The following is a 20811-nucleotide window of genomic DNA, read 5'->3' on the forward strand; positions in this document are numbered from 1 at the left end:
TTATATTTTTGAGCTATTTACTTTGTTTTTGTGTTTTGTGGGATTTGTCAAGCAAAGAAAGGAAAAATAGCACAAGTGGGATTTTAAGTAACAAATTCGTCAAAACTGCATGTGCAGATCAGCTGACTTTGGAAGCAATTTGCGAACAGCTCAGAATGAATTAAAGAGTGAGCCTTATATTCTTGGAAAGCTACGGATGTCTATTTTCTGGAGCATTTCACGGATTGTTAATATCATTTGTCTTGAAGAAGTTATGGTCGTTTTAACACTGAAATGTTACCAAGAGGCTAAGCAATTTGTAACTGCAATGAAAGCAATAAACACAATAAATCTAGCAGCAAAAACTGATGCAACCGAGAATAAGTTAGTTGACACTTATTCAAATATAAAAGGGAATGTAATTAAAGATGAGGATTAAGAGGGAGTAATTAGCATAAAGGCTACCCAAAGAGTTACAATTGTTTTACCATTTCCTCTCACTTATTGTCATCACTAAATGGCTATTAGTGGGTGAGTTAAGGAGAAGAAAATGATGCAGCAAGAATTGGTTTAAAAACAGTGTTGGGGAAGGAAGGAAGGAGGATGCCTCAGTCGATTTCTTTCGGTTCTATTTTCTCAAACTCATGTCTATCTTTTGTTTTTATTTAAGGATTGTGTGTAACTAAATTTTTAGTAGTTAAGGGCTGTTTTGAAGCCCCGAATATGATTGCAAGTTTGTTATGACATTTTGTTTGAATTACTTTTATGAATGGATGAAAATTGGTCCACTACTTTTGTCAGTGATGAATTCTTTATTTGTTTTCTATGGATGCATACTTAGAAAGCATATCTAGGATTCTAATGCTATGAATATGTGTGTGTCTGCCCTTGCTGAATGAGGACCTACATATGTTCTAGCAGTGACGAAGCTACAGAGGGACTGGGAGGGGTGGCTGCCCCTCCCCTCTCCAGAAATTAAACCCAAAAGCGTGGTTTCGCCCCTCTGGTCTCGTTGGAATTAATGGATGCATCTGCACTGCAAATCGGTTTCTGGGCTTGAGTTTCTGCTGCTGCTATGCAGCAGCTTATGTTATTTTTTTTTTTCAAATCTCTTAAATGAAATGGTTCGTTTCATTTTGTATTAAAAAAACAAAACCTCCTTAATCAAACGACGCCGTTTCGTTTAATTGATTAAAAAATAAATCAAAAAGTTAAAAGGGGACCACTGTCCCGTGCCTTCCATTATCAAATAAGTCATCACCTTTTGAAAGCCAATCCCTTTTTTAAAACCAATCAGAAGGCCCGTGTGTGCCCCCCCCAAATCCCAGCAACAGTTTTTAGCGTCCTCCTCCCTCTGTTCCGTTCCGCTGTCCCATATTTTTCCTTCAAGCCAGCCAGCCGCCACTGCCAGCCCTAGCAGCCAATTGTTGGTTGGTTTCCCACTTCTCTCTCAATCTTAGGTAAATTTTTTAACTTTCTAATTTGTATTATCCCTAACCCTAATTGATTAATTAATACGAAATTTTAGTTAATTAATGTAGAATCATAGAGTAATACACTAATTAATTACTGATTATTGATTTTTGCGTATAAATATGAATCCTATGAATGATTATTGATCAATGAAAATTATGAAATTACTGTCTAGAGTAAAAATTGAATTCTTGATTATTGATATTAATTTATGACTTGAATTTTTGTGTATTAAATAATTTATATGAATATTGGTATTGATTAATTGAATCGTTGGTTTAATTAGTTAGTACTCATATTGACTATAGTATAGTTTACTCTAAGATTAAGAGTCTAAAACTTTTTTCTTTTCTTTTCCATATATAGTTACATAATGGAACAATACTATAAGAAACAGTGCTTAAATCCTCCTTCAAATATTCTGGCTAGTCCTTCTTCGAATATTCCGAGTAGTCCTCCTTCGAATATTCCAAATATTCCTTCTTCTAGTATTCCGGGTAGTTCCCAACAAAATGAGGTCACTGAGTTGGATGAAATACTGGCTAATCTTCCTGCAGACCCTGGACATAGACGTCGAATGCTTGATTATCCATCTAATTATCGTGAAGCAATTCGTCGACACTATCTCCAAAATAATCCTTGTCAGCCTAAAGACCACATCATGCCCAGAAAAGTTAGCAACAATCGATGTTTTGTCACTCGTTGGTTTGATAATTTTAAGTGGTTGGAGTATAGTATAGTAAAAGATGTTGCATTTTGCCGTTATTGCTATCTATTCAAGTGTGATTTTGATAAAGAGGGAAATGCCGGAAGTGATGTCTTCACTGAGATTGGGTTTACAAATTGGAGGAAAGGACTCGAAAATTTTCGAGATCATGAGGGAGGTGTTGAAAGTCTTCATAATAAAGCTTTATAACAAGCTAGAGATTTGATGACGCAAAAGCAACATATTGAAACATTTGTGATTAAGCAAACCGATGAAGCTCGCATTAATTATCACACTTTATTGTGTGGCGCACTTGATTGCACAAGATGGTTGTTGCAACAAGGTTTGCCTTTTCATGGCCATGATGAATCGTTCAAATCAAGCAATAGGGGTAATTATTTGGAGCTTATGCAATTTCTTGCCGATCATAATGATAAAGTTAGGAAGGTTGTGTTTGAGAATGCTCCCAAGAATCTCAAGTATACTTCTTCCGATATTCAAAAAGATCTTGTCCATGCTTGTGCCATTGAAACTATTGGTGCAATTACTAAAGATATGGAAGGTACATTTTTTTCTCTTTTGGTTGATGGATCACGTGATTCTTCAACTAAAGAGAAAATGGCGGTGGTATTGCGTTATGTGAACAAGATGGCCGTGGTATTGCGTTATGTGAACAAGATGGCGGTGGTATTGCGTTATGTGAACAAGGAAGGAGAAGTAATTGAAAGGTTTTTGGGTGTGCAACATGTCTCCTCTACAACTAGTAGCTCACTTGAAGAGGCCATTGAGAGATTATTTGCTTCAACAAATATGAGTATGTCCAAGTTACGGGGACAAGGCTATGATGGAGCTAGTAATATGAAAGAAGAACTAAATGGCCTTAAAGCAAAGATTTTGAACAAGTATCCTCAAGCATTTTATGTTCATTGTTTTGCACGCCAACTTCAACTAGCTCTTGTAGCCGTTGCAAAGGGAATTGAGGGTGTCGCCATTTTCTTCAACAATGCTAGTATTTTGGTCAATACTATTTGATCATCGTGTAAGCGTCGTGACGCATTTAGAGAGAAACAACTAGAACAAATTAAGAAAGCTCTTGATATTGGTGATCTTCAAACAGGTAGAGAGTTAAATCAAGAGATTAGTCTCATGCGTCCTTGTGATACATGTTGAAACTCACATTATGGTACTATAGTTAGTATTATTGTCATGTTTGAAGTCGTGGTGGAGGTGCTTGAATGGATTAAGGATGATACCAATCAAGACAATTTTGGTGAAGTAAGTAAGTTATTCCATGACATACAAACTTCTGATTTTGTGTTTCACCTTTTTTTTATGAGACTCATATTGGGAATTACAAATGAGTTATCATAAGCATTACAAAAGAAAGATCAAGATATTGTGAATGCGATGGCGTTAGTGGAAGTATGCAAGCAAAGACTATAATCCTTGAGAGATGATGATTCTGGGGACTTGTTTGATGATGTACAAAAGTTTTGTCAAGAGCATGATATTGTCGTTCCTAACATGGAAGATTTGCGTTTTGTACCCAGAAAATCAAGGCGTAAAGCTCCAAGACTCACAAACTTCCATTACTATGATGTGGACCTCTATTTTCAAGTCCTTGGTACACAATTAAAGGAATTGAATGATCGCTTCAATGAGGTAAACACCGAATTGCTTCTTTGTATGGCATGTTTGAGTCCAGTGAATAATTTTGCATCTTTTGACAAAGCAAAACTTGTTCGTCTAGCCCAACTTTATCCTCAAGATTTTGATTGTATGGACCTCATGAATCTACCAATTCAACTTGACAATTACATTCACGATATGAAGATGCATAGTGAGTTTTCATCATTGAAAGGAATTGGTGATCTTGCAAAGGAGTTGGTGAAGACTAGGAGGTATGCAAGCTATATGTTAGTGTATAAGCTTCTTACATTGACTTTGGTGTTACCAGTTGCAACCGCTTCGGTGGAGAGAGTTTTTTCTACTATGAAGATTGTGAAAACACCATTGTGTAACAAAATGGGAGATCAATGGTTGAGTGATAGCATGCTTGTTTACATTGAGAGAGATGTATTTGTTTTTATTGATAATGAGCCGATTATGCGGCGTTTTCATGATATGAAACCTCGTCGGCAACAATTGTAATTTGTTTGTATTGATAAATTATGGAAGACATTACTATATAAAGGATTTGGTTGTTGCTATTCTTTTGAACCTTGCACTCTTTTAACTTCGCCCCTCCCCCCGTCAATTCCTAGCTTCGCCACTATGTTCTAAAGTAGTACTTGTTAATTGCGATTAACATGTGAACTAATTTATAGGATAAGTAAGACAATGCTAGTACTTACGATGTCTTGTGATGACTCAAACTTTTTTCGTTCTTAATGATATCTACTTGTTAAATCAGTGAACACGCCTTTCTAGATTGCATGCTAGGAACTAAGTTAAGTTGAAAACGCCATTCTCTTAACATACTACATAAGAAAGAGTAATAGGTTGAGTTCTAACATTGAGCCAACTTGAGCATCTTCATCTGGAAATAAAAGGAATTTGAATGAAACATAACATGTTTGCATGATTATTTGGTAGTGGATAGCAATTCCCCTAACTCGTTTTTCTTAATTTGTGAACTATTTAAAATTTGTTTCTGTCCTGTTTTTGTTCGATTTAATTTAAATAGAAAATCAACTCCAAAAATCCCAAAAATTTGTGTGAGTGTAACTCTATGTGTCTAGTGTCTTCATATAAAATTTCGTATACTTTATATAAGTGTAAGTTGGTCTAATAATTATTTTCCGGTGGCTGGTCAGTATGGACAACAGCCCAGTTTTTGTGACATTTTAAGTAGTTAGATAAAACAATCTTCTGCGGGAAAGACCCTTATTTTCATATGCTACAATTGACAAATCTTAGCTTTAATAAGGAAAATCAAAAGGACATTTGTGTGCTACTTTGTGGTGTGCTTTTAATCCTATCAATTAATTTTAGGATCTGGGTTCTCTGAAATAAGTGTGATGTGGGTTTTCTAAAATAAGTATGATTGTTGGCTTGGAAGTTCATGAGTTCAATCAAAATTTTTCATAACTAGTAATTAAAAATAAATATTAGTCTTAGCCAGTTTGATACTGCACCAAACGTTTTACAATTCTAGTATTGCTTAGTCCATGCCAAGCCAATCCAACTTAATCCCTCAAGCTAATCCAGTGCAACAAACGCACCAGTGAGCCCAAACAAACACCCCCCCTAAAGTCCTATCATAAAAAAAATGAGCAAGGTCGAATAGTAATGGAGCTTCTATGTCCATGTGTATTCCACTAAACAATATGCAAAAAAAACTCTAAAGAGGATAGACCGTTATTCGCTTTTATGGACTCTTAAAGTGTGTTTTTCTTTTTATGCCTCGTCTCTTGTGAGATAGACCCTAAAGTGTTTTCTTAGAGGGATTTGGATCCTCTCCAGATCCACTTGATTTGAGCATGCGGATCAAGTGATCCGAGCTGGCGAAATTTGATTCAACGGTTACAAACATGAGACCTCTCTAAAAGTTATAATAATTGTAGCCGTTAGATCAAATTTGGACGATCCGGATCACTTGATCTGCGGGCTCATATCTTTTGGATTCGGAGAGGATCCAAATTCTTCTTAGAGCATCCTACCGTTAATTTTGAGGATTTATTTATGGACTATAAGAGAATATAGAGGTCCCTAAAAGAATATTGTCTGCATGAGAGGTCTTTAGGCCATATCTCCGATGGAGAGGGCCAAAGGTCTGAAAGCCAAAAATTACCTAATTTGTCCAAAAACTCATCTCCAACCTAAGGTTGGGCTATAATTCTATGGAGCTTAACATACTGTTATTGGCCAAAGGGGCATCAGGCTGGCCAAATGTAGCTCCCATCTTAGCTCTTTTTTTGGGGCTTAACTCCTCAGTTACAAGAATTGATTCAAATTCAATGGTTAGATTTGAAAACATTCAAAGGTAGTTTAATTAAATTAAATAAATTTAAAGTATAAACTTAAAACCAATAAATTATTGAGGGGCTATATTTAGCCCATTCGGTTGGAAATGGTATATGAGTATGTTCTTACACTGATCATTTAAAAGTAATATTTTGTAAGACTATAATTTTATACGGGACTATATTTAGCCATTTGGTTGGAGAGGGCCTGAATATTATAATCCCTAAATGTATGGACTAAAATATTAAAAAATTATTGTTCGTTTCTTTAAAGTATTGTGGCCATTGATAAAAGGAAAAATTAGGTTCTCATCCCTATTTTTCCTACTCCATTGATTAAAACCTTATCTTTTTCAATTATTGATCAAGATCCTTAGATTTCAATAAATGTCATTAATTATTTCAATAACAAAATATTTTTTTATTTCCAAATATATTCATTTAGTAATAGAAACGTTACATTTTGTATATTTATATTTATGGTTAAAGTTTTTATCATATATTTTTATTTTTAGTTTGTACCCATTTTTAATTTGCAAGCCTTATTTTAATTTGTACCATTTTTCTTTTCAGTTTTAATTTGTACCCATATATTAGTTCTTTTTTCAGCCCATATTTTTAAAATTTTATTTGTATTTATATTTGTACCCATATTTTTTAATTTATTTGTACCCATTTTTAATTTTGCTAAATGTACCCATGCTAATTATATGTATTTATTTTATGTTTTAAAATATATCATTAGTTTTTTTTATAATATATTAATAATTATGGTTACTGTTGTGGTCTATTTTATCTCACAATGAGAGAGAGGGCCAGCGGCATGGAGAAGAGAGAGAGAGATGTGTTTGTAGAATTGTAGAGGAACATGTATGTTGTTATCCCTCATACATTGTTCCTTTATTTATAGTAATATAAGGCAAGAAGATATTCCTTCATCCCTAAGGAATACAAGATACAATAGGAAAGGATAACTAGAATCAAATCTAATATAGGATTTACACAATCACACTTAAACTAGGAATGTTTACAACTCTTCCCTTTGAGTATGTAAAGACTCAAGGTAGATTTAGCATCATGCAGAAGTTGAGGAAGTTGACTCATTGGCATTGATCCTAAGGAACAACGCTTATTCTCAATAAGGTAGGAACTTGCATAAGTAGTAAGTCTCACTAAAAAACCCTAAGGCTGTGACAAAAACCCGAGTAGGGACAAAATCCATAGTCTAAGGAAAAATGCGTGAGAAATGCAAAGTCAAAAGAAACGTCTACGGGACATCATCAGAGATATGACCAGCCCAAGGTGGGTGCCTCGTTAAAACGTAGTTAGGTAGAAAAAACCTAGTTGGAAAAATGCTCATAATCGTAGGGAAAAATAGTACATTAAGATCAAGCAAGTATCTACAAGATACTCCCCCTGAGTTTGACATAATTCCAAAGAGAAATAGCAAAGTTACAACTCAGAAAGTTTACGCATACCCATTTTCATGAACAAGCTTCTGAAACGTCGTCTTTAGTAGTGATTTGGTGAAGAGGTCGGCCATATTGCCTTGTGAACGGATTTGCGTAACTTCAATCTTCTGATGCTCTTGTTGTTGATGTAAAAAGAAAAACTTCGGCGCAATGTGTTTGGTGTTGTCTACTTTGATGTAACCCTTCTTGAGCTGTTCGATGCAAGCTGCGTTGTTTTCAAAGATCGTCGTCAGGACATCAACGGTGGGATAAAGATCGCAGGAGCTTCGAATATGGCCCACTACTCTTCTCAACCAAAAGCATTCCTGAGTTGCTTCATATCAGGTGAGAATTTCAGCATGGTTAGACGAAGTGGCAACTAAGGTCTGTTTAGTTGACCTTCAAGAGATTGCGATGCCTCAAATAAGTATCTTGCGTCGGCATAACCAACAAGGTGAGAATCGACTCGATGAGCATAAGGTGCGGCATCATTCGAGGATTCGTAGGGATAGAAGAAGCCCAAATCCGTAGTACCCTTAAGGTAACGGAAGATGTCTTTCACGCCAGTCCAGTATCTGCGTGTTGATGCACTATTGTATCTTGCTAAAATATTAACAACGAAAGAGATGTCGGGTCTAGTGTATTGAGCTAAGTACAATAAAACGCCTATTGCACTTAGATAAGGAGCTTTAGACTCCAAAATCTTTTCATCATCCTCATTCGGATGGAAGAGATCTCGTTTTGTATCTAATGAACGAATAACCATAGGAGTACTCGAAGGCTTCACTTTATCCTCATTAAAGCGGCACAACACCTTCTGGTGTAGTTCGATTGATATACTAGGATTCCATCTAAACAATGCTCTATCTCAAGATCGAAACAGTATCAAGTCCTACCTAGATCTTTCATCTTAAATTCTGACTTCAGGTGTGCGGTAGTTCTCGCGAGCTCTTCAGGAGTTCCGATAAGATTCATGTCATCGACATATACTGCAACAATCGCAAATCCGGAATGTGACTTCTTAATGAACACACAAGGGCATAGTTCATTTTTCACATATCCCTGACTAGTTAAATACCACATTCTTCCGGATTGTTTCAAACTGTAAAGTGAACTCCTTAGTCGAATTGAGAGCGTGTTCCGGGGTTTGGAAATATTTGAACCAGTCAATGTAAGTCATTCGGGAACTTCATATAGATTTATGTATCAAGATCCCCATAAAGATATGTGGTTACTACGTCCATCAGCTGCACATCCAGTTTTTCGGAAACTACCAAACTGATAAGGTAGCGAAAAGTAATCACATCCATAATGGATGAATAAGTTTTGTCATAGTCAATTCTGGGGCGTTGTGAGAAGCCTTGTGCAACAAGATGAGCTTTGTAATGCACAATTTTGTTCTTCTCATTACGCTTCCGAACGAAAACCCACTTGTAGCCAACGGGCTTCACGTGTAGAGAAGTATGAGCTACAGGTCCAAACACCTTACGTTTCGCAAGCGAATCGAGTTCGACTTGGATTGCTTGTTTCCAGTTTGACCAATTAGTTCTACGTCGACATTTATCAATGGAACGTGGTTCAATGTCATCACTCAACATGATCTCAGTAACTACTGCAAATGCTAATGCATCGTCGACAATCATCTCATTTCTATACCACACATCATCTAAGCTAGCATAATAGATCGAAATATCACGATTCTCGGGAGGAGGATTCGTCTCTTCAAGGACGTTTCCATAATCTAGAATTTCCTCATAAGTTGGGTAGAATGAGTAAGCGATAGTCGGATTCACGGTATGTTCTTCAGGACCTTGTGCCATGGTTTTCCTTTTCTGAGGGTGTGAATCCTTTGAACCAAGGGGGTCTACCATGCTTTTGTGTAGGGGCAGATGATTGACTAGCTACTAATATATGTGGATCACCAAGATTGGCGTCCCGGGCTTCTAGGAGGGCAGTTCATCGTACATTTGTTACATTCATCTTTGCAGGCGTATTCGTCGCTGAAATATGTGATCTTGTCACGTGCGCTAGATCGGTGAAAACATCTGGCATGCTCTGAAGATCTAATATGCGTTGCACTTCAGTTTTAGACTGAGCAGTGCGGGGATCTAAATAAGACAAAATGGGAGTCATCCACGATAATTCGTGTCGTTCTTCAAGAATAGTGACATTCTTATCTCTCCCTAACGATGAGAATACTGTCTCATAGAAATGACAATCCACGAAATGAGCGGTAAACAAATCGCTTGTCAATGGTTCTAAGTAACGAATAATCGAAGGAGAATCATATCCGACATAGATTCCTATCCTTCGTTGAGGCCCCATTTTTGTACGTAAGGGCGGCGAGATCGGCACATATATCACACAACTAAATACGTGCAGATGCGATATGTCGGGTTTGTATCCGGTAACTAATTGAAAGGCACTAAATGGTTGTGTTGCAACAGGCCTCAGGCTAACCAACTTTACTGCGTTCAATATTGCATGGCCCCAAGTAGCGATCGAGAGCTTAGTACGTATGACCAACGATCGAGCAATCATTTGTAAACGCTTAATGAAAGCCTCTGCCAGGCCATTCTGAGTGTGAACATGGGGTACATGATGTTCAACTTCAACCCCAACAGACATGCAATAGTCATCAAAAGTTTTAGATGTGAATTCTCTAGCATTATCCAATCAAATAAATTTGATCGAATAATTAGGGTGGTGAGCCCCGAGCTTGATAACTTGAGCCAACATTTTAGAGAATGCAGTGTTCCTTGTGGACAACAAGCACATGTGTAACCAACGTGTGGAAGCGTCAACCAAAACCATAAAGTATCTAAATGGTCCGCACGGAGGGTGAATCGGTCCACAATGTCCCCCTGAATCCGTTGTAGAAAAATGGAAGGATTCGAACGAATCTTGTCATAAGAAGGCTTACTAATAAGCTTTCCCATCGAACATGTTTGACATGCGATTCCTTGGATCGAACCTAAACTTTGGGTTAATGGATACCTGTGTGAAGATTTGAGGATACGGCGCATCGCTAATCGTCCAGGATGTCCCAAACGATCATACCAAAGTGTAATTTCGTGCGCCGTCCCATTAGTAGGGCCGGCCGCATAGTGGCATTTTATGGGGTGTATGGTCGTAGTATATAGACCACTTGGGATACGCTTCATCATCTATAGAATATGCTTCTGGCCATATTCGTAGGAAGTTATGCACAGAAATTCAACTTCGTTTTCTACGTGGGTTTCAGCATGGTAATTGTTATCTTTAATGTCCTTGAAACTTAATAATGTTCTTCCGGAATGGGGAGAATATAGTGCATCAGAAATGGTCAAGATTGTACCATTAGACAACATTATACGTGCCTTACCGTATCCTTCAATTAGGTTAGATGGGCTTGCGAGGGTTGTCAGAGATGCATTTTTAGGTATGAAGTTAGTGAAATAGATGCATTCACGCAAATCAGTGTGCGTGGTTGCACTATTTGCCAGACAATTAACTTTTCCATTAGTCATACCTAGAATGAAAAATTAATCGGTCACATGCATAAAAGTTTATAAAAACAAATATCAATTCAAAATAATTTCATTTATCCAAGGATTAAAAACTTAATATCCAAAACAAATCACCAACTAATAATCCAAACATAAAGGAAAATTGTTCAAAAATCAACCAAAAACAAAGGAGGGGTTTGGCCACTAGGTGGAATTCAGCCCCAATTGTCTTATTTCAACTAAAAATAAGTCTATGTCTAAGATTCTAATCTTCCATAGGGGTGGTATCCTCCTGAAAATCATAAACCTCTATCTTTGTAGTCTCCGATTCGTCCACTTACATGAACTTTTATTCAAACTTCTTAGACGAGAATGATATTCATCTACAACCTTCTTGGGAGCTCGACAAACATGGGACCAATGGTCCTTTGAACCATAGCGATAGCACACATCCGCATCCATGGTTTCAGGTGTTTTGCCCTTATTCTTGAAGTTTGAGGCCTTGAGAGCGAGGTTTAGGCGCTTCTGGGCTTTATTTTCTCCCTTAGATGGGCCTTCACTCTGTTGACCTTGGTGGGATGGCTTTTGACCGCCCCTACCACACCTCTTTTGGCGTTTTGGGCGTTGGTTGGTGTTATAATGTGCTTCAGGCACATCAGTCGCCCCGGTAGGTCGAGCTTGATGATTCTTCATCAATAGCTGGTTCTGCTTTTTAGCGAGAAGTAAAGCAGAGATCAAATCCTAGAACTTGGTGAACTTCTGAGCTTTATATTGTTGCTGCAGAACAATATTAGAACCAGAGAAGGTCGAATAGGTCATCTTCAGGAGATTCTCTTCGGTCAAAGTTTCATTGCAAAACTTGAGACGTGATCGGATTCCACCAACTTCATAATTATATTCATTCACAGACTTAAAGTCTTGGAAGCGCAGGTGCTGTCAGTCGTGTCTTGCTTCAAGCAAGAATATGTCATTTTTGGTGATCAAAACGATCAGCCAAAGTGACCTATAATGCACATGGATCCTCATCAGCAAGATATTCAGTTTGCAGAGCGTCGTGAATATATCTTCGGATGAAGATCATAATAGTGGCTTTTTCAGCTTCACCAACATGCTTGTTCATTGCTTCTTCAATGGCAGGACACAAGTTCTTTGCAGTGAGGATGAGCTTCATATCTTGGACCCATTTGAGGTAGTTCCTTCCAGAGACCTCCAAAGCAGTAAAGTCAAGTTTGTTCAAATTCGACATGTTCCTATCACAAAATAGATGGACAAGATATGTTTAGTGTAATGGAGAAAAAATCAATTCATTCACGCATGAGTAGAACATACAGGTTCTAATAGACATGATTTGGTTTAATTTTGCATGAAAAAACTTCGGGTTATCATGGGTGATATATTTAAATGAAAAATTTCAGGTTTTCAAACAAGACATATTTATATGAAACTTTAGGTTTCAAAAAAATTATGAACTTTAGGTTCATATGTTCCTACAGGCAAACACAAATATATATGCAAACAAATATGCAAAAATATAAGATTTACGTTTACATCTATAATTGAATTTTAATTATTTAGACTTTGGGCCAAATTAAAGTGTGGGTGAAAAAATATAAAACCCATTGGGCCTAAAATAATTAGGCAAATAAAATTCGGGGCCCAAAAGAAATGTATAAGCCCATGGGTGGCTTAATAAAATGGGTGTCGTGCTTCCTAGACCCCAAAATTGGGCTAGGTGTCTCAGGTGTAGGCTGTAGGCCTACGGGGAGAGGTGCCAACGGTATGGGGCGCTGTAGGTGAGCCCAAAAGTCTATATATATATATATATATATATATATATTTTATACGAGCCAAGAGATGGAGCCCAATAGGGCTCGGGTCATACATCCTAGCCATGCTGGGTGTGCGCTGCCGGGGAAGAACCAGGTTTGGTCGACGGCACTGTGTCAGCCATTTGGTGTTGGGAAAATAATGCTTGGGACGGGTCCGTGGGTCATCAAAGACCTCAAATATGAACGGAGATTTGAAAAAAAAAAATTCTCGACATTCGTTATAAAACCTTAGAATTTTGAATCGAGTTTTCAAACAAAAAAAAACGATGAGATTCAATTGAATCTCGGTCAATTTGTGTCGGTGACGAGCTTCAGATCGTCAAACATGGTGACCTGAGGTGTGAGGATGGGCTATAGGCCATCCTGTGATGGTGGATACGCCGTGGTGGGCGTCGAGGTGTGCTGGGTTTCAACCTGGAGCCCACTGCTCCGGCTTGGGGACTCGATACAGGTTGCAGGCATGGCGAAGGAATGGGCTGGGCCATCGCAGGCTGCTGGCTTGGTGGCTTACGGCCTTGCATGGTGCAAGTGCACAGGTTTGAAGAACCCTAGGTTTCCCAATTCCAATTTTTTTTTTCAATCCAATTATATGCATATAAGTAATTTAATGTAATTCATGTATAATTCAATTGATGCATATATATATATATATAACCAATATCAAATTCACATAATTCAATAATTATGATTATGAGGCATACACAATTTAAGTAGAATCTAAAATTCGTAAACCGTAAAGTTGGGTCATGCATCATAGTGAATGTACATGCTATCATGGCTGCAAAAATATTGAGTTAAAACCGTTGTTTTGAAAGAACCTGATTGCGTGATGATATGGATGAACTAGTTTGATGCAGAAAAATTCTTCAATGTCAGATTCCTAAGCACAACAGTAGGAGCGTGCTGATAACGTGTTGTGGTCTATTTCATCTGACAAGGAAATAGAGGGTCGACGACAAGGAGAAGAGAGAGATGTGTTTGTAGAAACGTAGGGGAATATGTATGTTGTTATCCCTCTTACATTGTGCCTTTATGTATAGTAATATAAGAAGAGAAGATATTCCTTCATCCCCAAGGAATACAAGATACAATAGAAAAGGATAACTAGAGTCAAATCTAATCTATGATACACAATCACACTTAAACTAGGATTGTTTACAATAGTTACATTATTTTTTTTGCTATAAATTTGTGAAGAACAATATTACTCTAAAAATGATTTTGTGAAGAACAATATTACTCTAAAAATGATTTTTAAGTATTTATTATATTTTAAAAATATGATTTGAATTTGTTTAAATTTCATAATTTGTGGGGCAATAAACGCACAAATGTATGAGTTAAATCTCTTAAATGAGGCTAAGGACCTTGATCAAAATATTTAAACAAATAAGGCTTCAGTCTAACAATTAGGTTGATTAGGGACTAGAACTAAAATGACTCTTGATAAAAACCAAAAAGCTATCTCTACCGTTGAAAGAAAAAAAACCAAAAAAAAAAAGCAAAAGAGAGGAGGCTTTTCAAGTTTCAAATTCCCAAATATTTCCGGGAAAACAGTTCATTGGTTTGAGACCTGAGACCGTGTGAGACAGAAAAACGGACACTAACGTCGGATTTGACGCCGTCAGTAACAGGAGGGAAACTCCAAATTGTTCAATCAAAATTCTCAAATCTCTTCACTTTACCGCATTTTCCCACCACATTCTCTCTCTCTCGTCTCTCTATCTCTCTCTCTCTCTCTCTCTACCTTTTCGGTTTGCCCTAGTCTCTGGAATTCAATTTTTGGTGGCAAATCGATCGAAACCACCGGGATTGATTAATCTCGTCTGTCGCTACGCCGCACTGAGATTTCGTCGGCCGGCAGCCATTGCCTTTGCCCTGGAAATCTCTCATTCGCTGAGGTTAGACATTCTTCTACAAATCTTCAGATTACAAATTTCCAAGATTTTGACGCAATCAAATAATTTTTTGGGTACTTTTACTCGTTTTGTGATTCGTGTTGTGAAGAAAGTGAGGGTTAGCTAGCTGGGAAATTGAAGGGTTTTATTTTGCTCATGGTTATTGAATCGATGCTCAAATCGTATATAGGAAGTCGAACTGTATGTAAAAGACCTGCTGTTAATAGTGTTTGAGGCTGACGTATGGCGATGGTTGCTCCACCCGGTTCTCTACCTCCCGCATCTCTGAAGATTGGTGGTGGGACGGCAACAGTCAAGAGAAAGACACCATCACAACTGAGAGTAAGTTGTTGAAGTCATGGTTTTGTTTCTCTACGGACTCTGGTCTTCTTATTATGAATCCTTTTGGAAATTGCGGAGAATTATGTTGGTTGCCTGAATATAAATCTTATCATTGCCACTGTACTTGTGCTCTTTCGATTTTTGGTTGGATACATAGAGAACCCGTCATTGTATCGTCCATCTTCTTGTATTCAGTTATTTTGGTTGTAAACAAATTCTAATCAATGTCAAAACAGTTCAAGAGGATCACGCCTCCCAGGACCCTGTGTTAAGTGGGATTGGCACTACCGCACTGGGTTATGCGTAGGCTGCAGTACAGTTTTTAAGGCCAATTGCCATGTCTAGTTATTGTATGGTGCTACATCTACTTTTTACAAAGCAACACTGCTGTATAACCAAGCGCTTATAGACAGACTTTACTTGAAGTAGATTTTCAAAAGCTTGCCATATAATTTGACAGGCTATATTAGTTAAGATGGTTCTCATTTATAATGCATGCCTGACAGGGAGAGCAGCGGATGAATGCTGTGGAGATGAGTGATGAATCTCCAGCTCCTTTGCTTGGTTCTACAAAGTAAGATTTTCTTACTTCTTTTATGTTTTTTTGTTGAAAGTCACTGACGTATTTTCTTTCTGTAGCACTAGCGAAGCAGAAAATGGGCTAAAGAAACAAGAACTGTCAAGGAATCCTAGATACATTGACATTCGTATGGATGAAGTATACCCTGCAAAAAAATCTAGGTTCAAGATACTCTCTGAAAAAGAGAATGCTAAGGTTTGCACATAATCTTAAAAAGATGTTCTATTTACTTTTCTTGAAATCCTGTTTCCCTCTTATTTTACTATTCAATTTTAAATGCGGTTGATAATGTGCAAAAATACCCTATTATTGTGTTCAACTTCAGGAAAGTATTTCAATGGAGAAACTTAGCAGTGTGAAGAATCTTTCTTTGCTCTCTAAGTTGGCTTCGAAGAGGAAACAACAACTTTCTGGGTATGCCTTTTAGTCCATTGTTATGTAGTTTATGAAAAAGAGGCATATTCTTATTTTCTTATCAATTCCATCTTTCTTTTCCGGAAAGTTCTCAAAATGTAGCTTCTGCTGAACATACTGAAGAAGGCACGTCAAAAGTTTATCGAACTATTGAAAAGTGTAGTCAAACTACTTTCCGTAGTGTTACTGAGCTTTCATCAGGCGGTGACAGATTGTCGAGCTTTGCAGCTGTCGATGTGGTATACTTAGTAGCCTTTCCTTTTTATGTACATAGTCAAATAATCTGTTATTAACTTTTTTGTGCTAATTTTAACAGGATAAAGCGTTAAAAGGAATAGATGCCCAGGAATCTACAATTGGCTTACCTGCTTATATTTCTGAAAGAAGTGGTGATACTACATCAACTTGTTTAGGCGACTTTTGCTTGCCTGGTGGAAAGGTTCCTCTGGATTTTACTTTGAAAACTAGTATGCGGGTGGTGTCCTCTTCCCCAGTGAAATGGTAAATGGTCAGCTGCTATACTATCTGTTTAGTTTTCATTTCTGTTAGTTAGTCTTGAGTTTGTATCTCCTTGGTTGATTACTTGTCCACAGTTTTGTATTCATTTAAGTAAAATGTGTTTATTAAAAAAACAGTTTGTTTAGTTACCAGTACTTAAGACAGGACGGATACTACTTTTTCATTCCTTTTGATTTGTTATTCTCTCCCAATGCTTAGTTAAATTCTTTAGGTGCGTGTGCATATGACACTTAACTAAGATGACCTGTAGTGTATGCTAACTTGTTTTGTCATGATCATGTTTATAAGTTTTCAACCTAATTAGGTATATTCAGTCTAATTTCACTTTAATAACATTGAAGATAGGGTGCAATTACGTGACTTTTACTTCAACATACTTGAAGACAGTTTGAGAAGTGATGGGAAATGAAATTTTAGCAGATAATGCATTGGCCACTGCTGATTTCTCAGTCAAACCATCAAATTATGCTTATGGATTGTTCATATACAAATATTATATTAGAAGAATTGCCCAGATGCAAGTATCACATAGTTTCAAGCCATACATTAATTTTTATTAGTAAATAAAAAAAGGTCGTACTCAGTGCACAAGGCTCCCGCTTTACGCAGATGATTAAAAAAAAAAGGTAGTGCAAACATGAGGAAATTGCCCTTACGACTTTTCTTTAGAGTTTAAACTCATCAGCATACTCTGCTAATTCTGTGGTTGGTTATGTTGTTTTCACATTTTAGGATTCATAGGGCAGTAGCGTGCGGTGCCTACACTAGTATGCCCAATCTCAAGTTCCAATCCGATTGTTATCAGGATCAAAATATGAGCCGTGGCTCAGGGCTCACATTGAATTCCAAAGTCATTATTTCTGAACAATTATATTCATGGGTTTACCCTCAATCTACCTTACCGCCTTCTCTCATACAAGTTTTGACATCATCAACAGTTGAGGGAGGTGCGCTAAATAAGCTTTTAGTATACTGTCATTCCCACTGTATCTTTTCCTGAAATGTTCTCATCAATAGATTTCCCTTTTGCAGTGGAAACAGATTTCTTGAGAAAACGACAGGTAGCATGGGATGACTCATTTCAGAGTCTATACTACATGCTTCGTAATGGTACCTGTGATATCTTTTATGGTGAGGCCTTTATATGATGTTTTTTCAAGCCACTTTTGCTTGTGTTTTGACTATATATGTACTACTTTTAGAATGAATTACTATCATTGATTATGCTTGGAATGGGGATACAAATGTATTATGCCTTATTCAATCTACAAAAGTTGATTTCTCCCTCTGTGTTATGGTAGTGTTTGCATGATGAGACTTGTACTTTTAATCATAATAATCAAACAGAAAACAATTTTATTTTTGTTTTATTATTATTGTTATTATTTTAAATTTCAGCTTGCCATTCATTTCAAGAAGGCATAAGCTTCCCTTTCCGGAGTCTTATGCTCCATTCCAATATCTTTGAACCAATTAGATTCCCTTTTTTTCTTTTTCATATGGACTCCACACTTATTGATGTTTTCATGTACAATTCTTCTAGTGTGTACCCCACATTTTGTGGTAATGTTCACGGCTTGTACTGTCTCGGTGGGCTCGAAACGCATCAGCAATGCTTATATCTCCCAATCAACAAGAGCCATACGATCATTGTTAAGAGAGCATGTAAGTTTCACTCGTAGTATTTCTCAATTTTTTTTTGTTTGTGTAATTTTTACTTAATGTAATGCTTACTGCATTTACAGACAGAAATCTTGTCTAGATATAATTTTATGTCATTTTTCATTTGAATGTTTTTCTCTTGCATTTAGATATTCACTAAGTTAGTACATGAAAGTCAAAAATCATTGAACTAAATAAGTTAATAGGGTTCCAATTTATACCTTTTCCTCATACAAAGTCTTTGAAAATGTATTTAACACTTGAGCTGCAAGCTTTTGCTCTTGGTTCAGTATTGCTTTTTCACACTCAATTATGGACCAGGGCATAATTTCTGAAAGTTGTGATTTTAACTCAGAATGGACCCTGTACTGCCCTTTTTGTCTATCATTTCTAATTTTGTTTATCTGTAAAATATTGCCATTAGGATGTTTCTTTCACTATGCCTCTTTGCCGTTCGAAAGTAGAGCAAGTCACTCCAGAAGTTCTTGTTGAGCTCTCAGAGATGGAGAAGCAGAATTTCGGCCAGGTTAATATCTGTTGTTCTTCCCCTTATTTGCAGTTTGTTCTAGTTTTGCTTATCTGATTGTAGGCATGGTAAGGGTCATGGAATACCTTTGCCTGCCTTTTGTGTGATTTGATTGCGGATAAGACTTGGTGCTATTTTGTTCTACTGATCTGGCTATACTGGTCAGCAGTTTCTGTTTTTATTCACCATTTGATAGTTAAAACTTTGGGTAGTTTAAGAGAAAAAGGAAAGAAAAGTATCTCAGTCTTATACTTGTTTGTATCATTCCAACAATTATTATTATTATCCTTATTCTTTAAAAGATATTGTTGGAAGGATGTCTTGCATGTCCAACCATTCACATTCGTCATGTGTTTTTGGTTGTCTACTCATGCCATTTTCAGGCCTTGGTTTACAAGTTTCATAGATCACTTTTCTGCTTCACTTATATGTACCTCCATTTAAAATTGTTGCAGACTCGGCGCTTGAGTTCCTCTTCTGATATAGATAATACCCCGGAATCATTGCTAGTTTTCAGTGGCAATAAAAATGTACACGGAGTGTTTGATATTTTGTTAAATTATAGGTATGTTATACTTAATTTTCAATTCCATACCATCTGGTTAAACTGATTAAATATGTATTTTGGATTCTTATCATCATCTCACTCTATCTTGCTTCTGGTTTCATGTTCAGATCGTTGTTGACTGCTTTAATGGTAATGGACGTCCCTGTATTATATTCACCTGTGCCATTTCAGAATGCTGCCATTTCTTCTCCAGAGGTGGGTGTGAAAAATGTTTGTGGTTCTTTAATGTCTTTAATTTTTATGCCAGGGACTACCTAGACTACAGAGCATGTCTTGTTGCCAAAAACATGAATTCTAAGTCTGTTTGAATATGTGCATTTGGTTGGAGCTTCGTGCTTGCCAATGCTATTATAACATATTAGAGTGAAGTCATGATTTAGAGCGTACCACATATAATGGCCTGTTTGCCCATTTTCCCTAACCCACCCCCCAACCCCACCTCCCATTTGTTTTGAATGTGCCTACTTGCCTTCATTATGCTGCAATGTTGTCAGAAATATGCTAACAGAACTTTTTATTCTACCCCTTTTTTAGATTAAATGCACGGAATTGAAAAGAGCAGACCATATTGTTTCTCCTAAGAAAACCACAGCAAAAGATGGATCCATGCAAGGTTTATCCGCTGGTCTCTGCTCTAGTGTTGAAATTAAGGATCCATATCTTCCACCATGGATTATTTGCAGCCTACTTGCCCTTCTGGGCTCTGAAGAGAGAAGCTTCGAGGCGAGGTAATCATTAACGTGATTCAAGTTTCATATGAACCTTTTGTGCATTAATGCTCAAAATTTGTTAGGTTGATCTATATGATTTAGTGCACCAAGTTCCGTAAGTAGATGAATACTCACAATTTAAGGCCGAGTTAAATGATGACTTTCGCTATAACCTTTGGATGCTATGCTGCATTGAACCTATCTTCCATCTGGAGTTTGGTTACAGTTTGCACTACACTAGTCTGCATTCGGTTGCCATTGTCAAACTAATCCAATATAGATCTTAACACGTCCTTTTATTTGATTTGACCTACTTCCAGCTTTATGAACGAACCTTCATCAATCGGGTTGAATGTTGCTGTAGAAGCAGTTCCTGAGAAATCTGATCGTCCTGATGCGGCAGCTGAAGACTTACAAAAAATCACCTCTGCTTTTGGTATTCCAGGAGCCATTGTTATGCCTCAGTTGCGTTTGGGTTTCTTGAAAACTTTGAAGTTCTCAAATGGTTCTTATTCGGCTTCCCTTTCTCCTACCTTAGAAGCTGAATAGAAATACAATCGTATATTTCGCCACGACGATGGTTGATATCATTCTTTGATCCAACTAATTCTCTGTACTTTAATTTGGTACATGATCTAATCTTGAACCGCTTTGTAAAATTTGCTTTACCAGTTTAATACTGAATGGTTTTATTGACAAAA

General features: G+C 37.0%; 2 protein-coding genes across 3 annotated transcripts; both read left to right on the forward strand.

The window, feature by feature from the left end:
- The first annotated feature begins 1825 nt into the window (after positions 1 to 1825).
- LOC126600437 (uncharacterized) lies at positions 1826 to 3190 on the forward strand. Its single transcript, XM_050267009.1, has 2 exons — positions 1826 to 2336; positions 2502 to 3190. Exons 1-2 carry the CDS (start codon positions 1826 to 1828, stop codon positions 3188 to 3190), a joined length of 1200 nt encoding a protein of 399 aa, XP_050122966.1.
- Positions 3191 to 14562: 11372 nt separating this feature from the next.
- Positions 14563 to 20811, forward strand: LOC126600855 (uncharacterized). Of its 2 annotated transcripts, none has more exons than XM_050267539.1 (15): positions 14563 to 14792; positions 14980 to 15131; positions 15638 to 15705; positions 15771 to 15906; positions 16037 to 16125; positions 16214 to 16364; positions 16442 to 16626; positions 17377 to 17591; positions 17677 to 17774; positions 18235 to 18309; positions 18731 to 18832; positions 19288 to 19397; positions 19508 to 19595; positions 19935 to 20128; positions 20431 to 20811. In XM_050267539.1, exons 2-15 carry the CDS (start codon positions 15033 to 15035, stop codon positions 20657 to 20659), a joined length of 1839 nt encoding a protein of 612 aa, XP_050123496.1. In that variant the 5' UTR covers positions 14563 to 14792; positions 14980 to 15032; the 3' UTR covers positions 20660 to 20811. The 2 variants fall into 2 exon arrangements, with proteins under 2 accessions (XP_050123496.1, XP_050123495.1); XM_050267538.1 differs by having other exon boundaries at positions 14564 to 14792; positions 17677 to 17775; positions 18188 to 18309.

This window comes from Malus sylvestris, chromosome 14 (genome assembly GCF_916048215.2).
Source record: "Malus sylvestris chromosome 14, drMalSylv7.2, whole genome shotgun sequence".
Taxonomy (NCBI): Eukaryota; Viridiplantae; Streptophyta; class Magnoliopsida; order Rosales; family Rosaceae; genus Malus; species Malus sylvestris.